Source organism: Marmota marmota, unplaced genomic scaffold, assembly GCF_001458135.2.
Source record: "Marmota marmota marmota unplaced genomic scaffold, marMar, whole genome shotgun sequence".
In the NCBI taxonomy this organism is placed as follows: Eukaryota; Metazoa; Chordata; class Mammalia; order Rodentia; family Sciuridae; genus Marmota; species Marmota marmota.
The window spans coordinates 15,566,728-15,577,136 of record NW_026000164.1 but is presented as its reverse complement, the minus strand read 5'-3'; the positions used below and the strand labels follow the sequence as shown (position 1 = coordinate 15,577,136).

General features: G+C 46.5%; 1 protein-coding gene across 2 annotated transcripts in view; it reads right to left on the bottom strand.

The window, feature by feature from the left end:
• LOC107149028 (solute carrier family 23 member 2-like) overlaps positions 1–10,409 on the bottom strand; it is a 41,995-nt gene that overhangs the window by 2,192 nt on the left and 29,394 nt on the right. For both annotated transcript variants that reach the window (XM_015493809.2, XM_015493808.2), the window contains exons 7-9: positions 5,956–6,120; positions 5,637–5,745; positions 5,419–5,514 (exon numbers count right to left, since the gene is read on the bottom strand). In XM_015493809.2, the coding sequence (XP_015349295.1) occupies positions 5,419–5,514; positions 5,637–5,745; positions 5,956–6,120 (370 nt within the window). The remainder of the gene's footprint in view (positions 1–5,418; positions 5,515–5,636; positions 5,746–5,955; positions 6,121–10,409) is intronic.

The window sequence follows — 10,409 nt, the reverse complement described above, 5'->3', positions numbered from 1 at the left end:
ATTCTGCAATCTGTATATGGGGTAAAAATGGGAGCTCATAACCCACTTGAATCAAAGTGTGAAATATGATATATCAAGAACTATGTAATGTTTTGAACAGCCAACAATAAAAAATTTAAAAAAAAAAAGAATAAATGGAACCGCCCAACTGGACAGGATTTAAAGGGCCACAGGGGCAGAAGGGGCAGAAGGGGCAGGAGGAAGGGCATGCCTGCTCTTGAATGATTTGAGAGGTGACCCGGGTCCCCTAGAGCAGCTGAGCCCAGGTCCTGGGTTTTCAGCAGAGTTACTACAGCATTTTGTACAGTCTGACTCTGTTACTCTTAAAGTAATATTTAAGCCCACCATGCCACACACTCACAAGAAATCAGACTTGAAAAACAAGTGGAAGCAATAGTAGGTGTGTATGAAGCCACAAATTATTAAAGAGAGAAAATCTGATGATGCAAAAGGGGAGATCGCTGCAGTGAAATCCTTGAGTAGGAATCGGGGAACTGGCTGTGAAGCAGAAGGAGAGAGAGAGCTTCCAGAAGAACCAGGGAGTTCATTCAGGAGGGACGCCGAGGACAGGAGTGCAGAAGGTGGGAGGGGAAGCGTGCGGGGTCTGCATGGACTCTCTGTGAGGCTTCCCTATGGATTTCTCATTGAAATAGGAAGCTGAGAGTCAGGATGAGGATGGAGGCAGAGTTTTAAAAGACAGAGAGAGCCACGGACTTGGGAAAGCAGGAAGCATGGAGGGCCCATGTGAAGTTCACGGTCAGGAACCTAAGGCCAACAGGGTTGTGTGTTTTCTCCAGCGCCACTGCATGCAGGAACAGGGAGGGTGAAAAATGGTTTCTGACCAGTATTAAGGTTTTACCAAGAGGGTGTGATGAAGAGAGCAGTGACCAAGAGCATTAAGATCACGGGAAGGTGCTTTCTTAAGATTGACCGTGGAATTGAGCCTGGACATGAGGGAAGAGAGGGCAAGGGGGAGGTGAGAAGACAGCATGTTCAGAGCAATGAGCTGCGAACAGTATTGTTGGAATTGTTGGAAACTGAGGATGGTGGAGGGCACAGCTGTGGGTAATCCCAAAGCCACCAAGTGAGACCTGACCACCAGGAGGACAGTGGAGGTGAGTGTAGGGCCAGATTATTGTGAACCTTGAAGGAAGGAGAGGCCAGGGGAGGCTCCGTAGGCATCAAGTCACCAACTGTTCAGATAAGATGGTTGGAGAGGATGTTAGATGCACTAACATTCCCAGGGAAGGAGGGTCAGTTTGTGGAGGACTGATGAGGGCCACAACCAAGTTAAGATGGCGCCTGGCAGTATGCTAGGAGGAGTGGTTTCTGAGCCAATGCCGATGAGCCATTAAGATGATGAGGATTCCTTAATGACTGACTGCTGTGTCTAGATGATGTCAATTAAGTTAAGCTGTGTGTAATTATTTGGGTATATGTACCTCTGCAGTCCGGCAAGAAGCGGCTCCTGCTACCTTGGGTGCCCGCTACTTTGAGTTCTCAGTTCCTGCTGAGTTCACTCGCAATAAAGTAGTTCCTGATTCAACCTTCAAGTTGCTTGTCATCTCTCGGTTATTTAACCCAGCTGGACTACGGCAGAGGACAACAGCAAAGAAGGACGTGGTAGAAAAATCTGATGACGTGAGAGTCAAAGTGTTCACTTTTGTCATCGATCAGCTTCCAGAACAACTTTCCAAAGGCTACATTTCATGCACGTGTATTCTCTAACTGGACATCAAGGAGAAAAATATTTTGAGGAGTGGCTGACCACTGATCCCATAATCTGATCAGTTTTTTTGTAGGCTGACGGCAGAATATCTTCTAAGAACAAACAGATCAGTTATATTGCAAAATCATCCCAAAATATTTGTATTGGGAATGAAAAACTTTTTCAAAAGAGCAGAATTGGTTCAGAAACTTTACCAGGAACTGGTGAGAAAAAATACACAACTTTGCATCAACTAAAGGTAAATGCAAGGAGGTCATCCTCATGAAAGCAAGAAAAATGTAGACTGTGGGTGTGTTTAAAAGTGTGGAGGTGACTATATCACCAGGAAACCTACTATGGGAGGGCACTGACAGCTTCACCCCAAGAAAATTGGTAGTCAATCAAGCAGATCTGTAAAGATTTGGACATGTGTGCCTGTCAATCTCCCAAAGTACAGATCAGACTCATGGTCTTAAAGAAACAGTCATCATTACTATAATGTAAATGCTATGGTCTGAATGTTTGTGTCCAAAATTCATGTTAAAATTTCTAACCCCGAGGTGATGGGATTAGGAGGTGGGTCCTTTTCAAGGTGATCAGGTCATGAGCAGAATCTCATGAATGAGACTAGTGTCCTCATAAAAGAGGCTCTAGAGAGATATCTCTCACCTTTTGCAACATGACATTGGTGAGGATATGTTACCAACGTAGGAAGTCTGCCCTCACCCACCCCAGTTTGTCAGAACCTTGATCTTGGATTTACGAGTCTCCAGCAAAGTGAGAAATATATTTCTGTTGTTTAACAAGCCACTCATTTAGTGTATTTTGTTATAGCATCCTGAACAGACTTCCTGGCAGCCAAGCCGGAGACCCTGTCTGGATTCCAGCTGGCCAGATTTGGCCACCTGCCTGCATAAGAAATAAGCAAAGATGCATAAAGGAAAAAATGAATTTTATGCAGGATCCCTGGCTTGGCTTCTGGCAATAAGGCTGCTGCTAATACAGGATTTTAATTAGGATTTTAGTAGGCTGAATAAGGTCTCCTAAAGATGTCCATGTCCTGACCACCAAAACCAGTGAATGTTACCTTTAGAGTAAAGACATTTTTCACAGGTGACTCATTTGTGATCTTAAGATGGAGAGATTATCCTAGGTAAACTGGATGGGTCCTAAGTTTAAACACAAGTATAAAATAAAAGGACGCAAAGAAGTCAGAGGAGGTAGAGCAAAGGAGGCTGAGATCAGACCATTACACCCTGAAGATAAGGGAAGGGGCCATGAGCCAAGGAATATAGGCCCCTTCTAGAAGATGGAAAAGGCAGGAAATGTTTCTCCCCTAGAACCACCAGAAGGAAGCAGGCCTTACAATATCTTGATTTTAGCCACATAAGACTCCCAACTTCCAGAATTTGAAGAGTATAAAGTGTGTTTTTTTATACCATTAAGTAACCAACACAGGAACAGGAAAGGTCGAGTCTTCAAACTCTATACCTACCCGACGTCTTTGCAGAGCCCTCCCCCCATCTCCTCTGTTGTGTTTCAAGCCAAAGGAGAAGGCAGGGGTTTTTGTTTGTTTATTTGTTTGTTTTTTGGTTGTTGTTGTTGTTGTTTTTGCAGGGGGAGGAGGGGGGTATTTGTTTTTGGTACTGGGGATTGAACCCAGGGGCACTTACCCACTGAGCCACATCCCCAGCCCTTTTTATATTTTATGACATGGTCTCACTAAGTTGCTTAGGGCCTTGATAAGTTGCTGAGGCTGGCTTTGAACTTGTGGATCCTCCTGCCTCAGCTTTTTGAGTAGCCAGGATTATACACAAGTGCCATCAGGCCCAACATAAGGCAGCTTTTTCTTCTGTCTTTGCAGTCACAGGGGAAGTTCCACACCTGGGGTCTTGTGACCATCACCCTCAGCTGGGGTAATTGAGAATGAGGCCAATAGGCAGGCAGAAGGAGCAGGGGAGATGGACAGAGGGTGTGTGGACCAGGGATGGAGAGAGAGAGAGAGAGAGAGAGAGAGAGAGAGAGAGAAAGACTTAGGTCTCAGGGTTCAGGCCCTGATTCTTCTTAGGATCCTGCTATGGTTCTGTGACCTCTCCCAGGTTCCTTCCTTCCCAGTGACAAGAATCAATAAATCCCATCCCCTCTTTTTTGAGTTGAGCTTTTCTCATTTGCAGCCAAGGGTCCCTGACTAAATCCACAGAGATATCATGCATGTCGGCAGGGAATTCAGAGGCCGTGACCACCTCTGGATGGCTCTGACAACCCATGTTCCTGCCAGGCCACAGTGACTCTATGTGCCAAATGATTTTAGAGGTATGCTCAGCTGGATCATCTTCTGGGGTGCTGTCTGTTATGTTCCTCTTTCCTTATGTACTTAGCGCTCAGCCCTCAAGCCCAGCAGAGGGAGGCTCTGGTGGCCACATGGTAGGACCTGTGGCGTCTTCTCGGCACCCTGGTGCACATGCCCCCACTGACACCTCCTCCTCCATCTCGACCCCTCTTCCTCTGCCTCCATCTGCTCCTCTTCTCCTTCCTCCTCCTTCTCCTCCAAGCCCAGCTCAAGAATCAGAGCTCAGCTCTGCAGGCATCCTCTGAGCCTCACAAGGAGCCCAGCACAGCCATGTGGAACCCCCTTTCCACAGCTCTAGCGAGCAGACTTGTCCTCACTTGAATGTGCGTGGAATATACAGATGCACTTCACACTTGGTGGACAGTCACCATGTGAAATAGAACACCATGAAGCAGGTGCTACCACAGAGGTCCCCAAGAGAGGCTGAGGGAGGCCAGAGAGAGAGAGAGAGAGAGAGAGAGAGAGAGGAGAGCTGCTGGACAGCCACTCCCAGAACCTTCAGAGACTGGGCCTCTTGCTTTCCACATCAGCTCCCTGGACACCTGCACACTCTATTTGCTCCTCACAGCACGTATTACCCAGTATGGACTTGTCTGCTTTCTTACCTAGTTCCCCATTAGCCTGTGGACTTCCAGAAGGGACATATCTTACTACTCTTCGTATTCTTGGTACATAGCACCTGCTTTATAGCAAGTGCTTCATGGAATTTTATTAATACTATGAGTGAATGAATGAATATGTGTGATCTCTCACCAATTAAATTATAGGCTTCATGAAAGCCAGGGCTGTGTCTTTTTCCTGTTGCTTCTGGTACATTTCCCATTTAGGGCTCTGCTGTGGGTTGAACTCTCTCTCCCTTAAAATTCATTCATTGAAACCCAAACCCTAGTTTCTCAGAACGTGACTATATTTGGAGATAGGACCATTACAATGAGGTAGTTAAGTTACAAAGAGGCCTTTAGGGTGACTCCTAATCCAATGTGGCTGGCATCTTTATAAGAAAAGGTTAGGACACAGGATCAAATACCAGGAATGTGCACACACAGAGGAAAGGCCATCTGCAAGCTAAGGAGAGAGATCTCAGAAATAACCAAACTTATCAGCTCCCTGATCACAGATTTCTAGCCTCTAGAACTGTGAGAGAATAAATGGTTTAAGCCCCCAGGGCTGGGATGTTTTGTTATAGCAGCCCAAGCTGACTAATACAGACCCTTCCATACCCTCATCTCCAGAACTAGAGCCCACTGAAGGTGTGCCATGACCAGTGACCAGCCTGACACAGTAATCACAGCTAGAAGCTCTCCACATCATTCAGACTGTACCCATTTATCCACATTGCCAGTTCACAGGTGAGCCCTACCAGGGATGGTGTTATCCAGGAGAAAGCCCAGAAATCCTCCAACAAACATGCCTGTGGTCAGCAACACCTGGACGACCTGGTCCAGCTGGAGAATGCCTATAATGAGACAAAAGTGACAGGTTCACAGGACCCTGGGTCCCTGCTGGCTCCACAACCAGAGTGGCGACTGTGTAGGGGACAGAGCGGAGTGACAAAATGGAGAGGTGAGGAGCAATCACCTGTCTGCAGCTTCTCGGGGTTCTTGTTCACCCAGTTGGGAATGGTGAGGCCACAGTAAATGGAGAAGCCAAAGACAAAGAGGTTCCTGGATGAGTTCATGTCCACGTACTGCAGGAGGAAGGCCCAGAGAGAGGTGCTGAGATCACTCCTTCACGACCTTTCAGAAGGTTGAACATTTCTGGCTATTTCTCTCTTCCATTTGGGAGCAGTGTGGTTCCAGGCCAAGGATTCCCTTCTCCTCCCCAGCCCCTGTCCCATTCTGCCCATCTCCATCCTCTGGGCTCCTGCTACTTTTCTGAGGCAACTCGCCCATCTCACCTGCAGACTGGAGATCCCCACGGCACTGATGATCCCGAACATGACAAGGAACATGCCCCCGATCACTGGGGTTGGAATGGTGGCAAACACAGCCCCGATCTTCCCAAAAACACCCATCAGGAGCAGCACGAAGCCCGCTGTGACAATCACCATCCTGCTCCCCACCTGTGGCAATCAGGGAGAGGGGGATGGAGAACCAGGCAGGCCAGACGTCCCAGAGGCCTTGTTACAGGTCACCTTGAGCATTGCTGAGATGGACTTTCAGAAAAAGGGCCCCAGAACATACTTCATACCCTGTGCTCCCAAATGGGGTTGGAGAGAGAGAAAATCATCATTTTGGGCCCAACCTCTGCCCTCACCTCTCCACTCTGTCACTCTCATACTTGTCTTCAAGTGCTGGACCAAATGCTCATCCCCTAGGAAGCCCGAACATGAGGGGATTAGTCTCTCTGGAGTGGCAGTGGTCCTGTGCTTAAGAATGGGGGTTTGAGAGCCAATCTCAGCCCTGCTTCTCACTGACAGCCGTTACCTGGTTTGCATAGAGATCCCTGAGTGGCAAGGAGTCTTGGAATGCTAAAGAAATGTGTTTGGCTACCTCCTTACAACTGCTGTTAGATCTTGAAATAAAACAGTTTCTACAAAGGCTTAAAAAATAGCTCACCCTGCAGTGAAGATCATGGACCTTGGTCAACATCCACCCATCACATAGCTGGTCTCAATGCTGGGGCACACAGCTGCCACCCTGCTGTCACTACCAATGGTTGTGCTAATCAGGGCTCACAACTGGGGTTTGGGAGACAACTTGTATTAGTGAGGCAGAAATGACCTCTGAAAACAATTCTGTATGATACTGCAGTGGTATATATGTGTCGTTATACACTTGTCTAAGTCTGCAAGATGTACAACACCAGGAGTGAACCCTAATGTAAATTGTGGATTATAGGTAGTGATAATGATGTCAGTTCATCAACCATAACAGATGTACCGCCAGAGTGGTGGAAGGCCATTATGCCTGTGTGGCAGAAATGGGTCTCATTATCTCTCACTCATTTTAGCTGTGAACCCAGAACTGGTTGGAAAGAAGTCTTCAAATAATGACCCTCCAATTTGGGGGCTCCATTTCATTCTTGGAAGTTAGGGCTATATTACAAATATTCTCATCCTCATAAGTCCAGTGTTGATAAATATATTTAGATAGTTCTTGAATCTGTCTCTCATTCCCGTGTACCTACCCCAAGACCCTAATAGATACTATAATATAGTTTCAGTCTTGCAAGATGAAAAATTTCTAGAGATATGTCATATAACAATTGGAATATGATAAACACTACTGAATTGTATACCTAATAACAGTTACCAGAGTAAATTGTATGTTTAGTGCTTTTTACCACAATTAAAACCTTTTGAAAAGATACTCCAGCCTCAACTAAAGTCCATCAATGCCATGATAAAGTAGCAGATTGTACACTTGCCTGTTTTACTCTTTCCAGGCAAAAAGCTTATTTATTTAACTGTCTTCATTAGAAATTCTTACCACATCAAAGAACGTTTTGTTTTATTTACAGCCTTGACAATTAGCTGTGAGAACAGAGGCATGACTACAAGCACCATGGATAGATGTGTTGGGGTCAACCCATGTCCTTTGCACTTGCCACTAGTCTCCTAAGGATGGAATTCTTCCCCAATCTTATTACTGCACACACTTTGCATACAGCCCTGGGCCGTTTTAGTCACACGAATGACATACGGGCTGGCAGCAGGACATCCTACAGAACTGACAGGAGAATTCTGGCCTTTAATCTTATTTCCCCCAAGACTTGGAGAGAATCAAGAAGTTGTGGGAACTCATTGCTGGAGAGGCACAACACGGGGCAGTACCTCAAAGGGCCGCAAGGGGGCGAGCGAGTCCATAAAAGCGAGTGGTCTTAGCACCTTCACCTCTTTCCCAGTTTATGGGTCTTACGTTTGATGTGTAGCCTTGTTTTCTTCTATGTACCTTTATTTCCTACTTTCACCCTTTCCTCTAATGACCTTAGCTTGGAAATGATGTCCAGAAAAATGGCCTTTTTTTCTTTATTGAGATATTTTTTGTTGGCATGAGATTTATTCCACTTAGTGGGAAAGGAAATACTTCTGCATGGGTTAGTGGTCCTCCTGTACAAAATGTTCCCCTCACTTGCATGAATGGCTTTGAACTCTTACAGAGTGGGTGTCATGGAACATAGGACTTGCTGTAGGGTTGGGTGCTGGCTCAACCATTTGCTCACAGATTTTAGCTCCAGCTGTGCCAGAGGTCATACAGGGCACAGAGGAAGATAGATCTGATGCTATAAAGACTCAGTGCCTTCAGGATGCACACAGAGCCACTGAGGGAGCCATAAGACAGGGCAAGTCAGGGTGTGGGGGAGGAGGTGCTGTATTTCTCCTTGGCTCACAGGACTTGCTCTGGGACCACTGCCAGAATTCACAGAAACATACAAAAACAACAAAGCAACACTATGGTTTTCTAAGTCACTTTATTTTTTTGGTAGCAGGGATTGAACTCAGGAATGCTCACCCACTGAGCCACATCCCAGCTCTCTTTTATGTTTTTATTTTAAGACAAGTCTCACTAAGTTGCTTAGAGCCTTGTTGTTGCTAAGGCTGGCTTTGAACTTGATATCCTCCTGCCTCAGCCCTCCAAACCACTGGGATTACAGGCTGTGCCACCGCACCTGCTTCTAAGTCACTTTAGAAAACACCATTCTCAAGAGTTCTTGCTGATCTGATTGAACTATAGTGTAGAAAATGGGGAGCCATGAGAAGTAGATGGGCAAGATCCTAAGAAGACAGGATGGAAGGCACTACTTTAATGTCCAGGTGGGAGATGATCAGGCTACGGCACTGGGGATGATGAAAGGGGACAGGAAGGGGGCCATGGGGAGAAATCAGAACCAACAGGTGAGCAAGAAGCTAAGGAGGACATGCCAGTGAGGTGAAATAAGACAAGGACGGCAGGAAAAGTCAGATAGGGCATGCGTTGGGCTTCCCAGAAGTCACTGTGTGTGAAGTGCCTTGGGGACATCAGGAGGGGCTGCCATGCACAGTGGATCACTCAGGTCTGTAGGTAAGGAAGCCCCACCTAAACTTCAGAAAGGAAGGACTCTCTCCAGTACCCAACAGTGACAGAATAGACTTTTTGCCTGTGGATGGCCACAGTCCAACAAAGTCAAGAACAGAAAGTGGAATCATGGGCCCTGCAGAGGCACCTGTCATAACCCTCAAACCTGCGAATACATTGCCTCTAATGGCAAAAGCGACTCTGCTGATGTGATGACGTTAAGGACCTGGGGATGGGAGAGTAGCCAGGTGGGCCCGGTCTAAGTCCACTGGTTCTGGAAAGCAGAGAACCTTTCCATCTGTGGCAGGGGAATACGGAGAAAGTGGCCACAGCCCAATCATTGCAGATGCCGGATGACAGAAAAGGACAGGGCATGGGTCCCCCCAGAGCCTCCAGAGAATGGCCCGGCTGATGCCTCCCTTTGAGCCCACGAGGCCAGTGTCCAAAATCTGGCTTCCAGATCAATTAAGATAGTAAGTTTGGATGTTCATCATCTCTAGCAATTAGAGAAACGCAAATTAAACCACACTGAGATTTCATCTCACTCCAGTCAGACTGGCAATTATCAAGAATATGAGCAACAATAAGCGTTGGCATGGATGTGGAGCAAAGAGGTATACTCATACATTGCTGGTAGGACTGCAACTTGATGCAACACTCGGAAAAGCAGTGTGGAGAGTCCTCCAAAAACTTGTACTGGAACCACCATTTGACCCAGTTATCCCACTCCTTGGTGTATGCCCAGATGATGTAAAATCTGCATACTGTAGTGATGTGGCCACATCAATGTTCATAGCAGCCCAATTCACAATGGCTAAGCTATGGAACCAACCTAGGTGCCCCCCAATAGATGAATGAATAAAGAAAATGTGATCCACATACACAATGGAATATACTCAGCCTTAAAGAAGAATGAAATGATGGCATTTGCTGGTAAATGGATGGAACTGGAGAGTATCATGCTAAGTGAAATCAGCCAATCTCCAAAATGGCTAATGTTCTCTCTATATACAGATGCTGACTCCCAATAGGCAGGGGTGGAGGGTAGTGGAGGTTCATTGGACTGGACAGGGGGAATGGGGTGGGGGAAGGGGGATGGGAATGGGAAAGACAGTAGAATGAATCTTATATAACTTTCCTATATTCATATATGAATACACGACCAGTGAAACTCCACATCATGTACATCCACAAGAAGGGGAAGTTATACTCCATGTATGTATGACATATAAAAATACATTCTACTGTCATGTATAGCTAAAAAGAACAAAATAAGACTCCTGCAAGGTAGGCGGGCCTGCGACCCACCGGCAGAAGAGGAGCAGCGGCCTGCTGAGAGGCAGAGCCGCCCCCT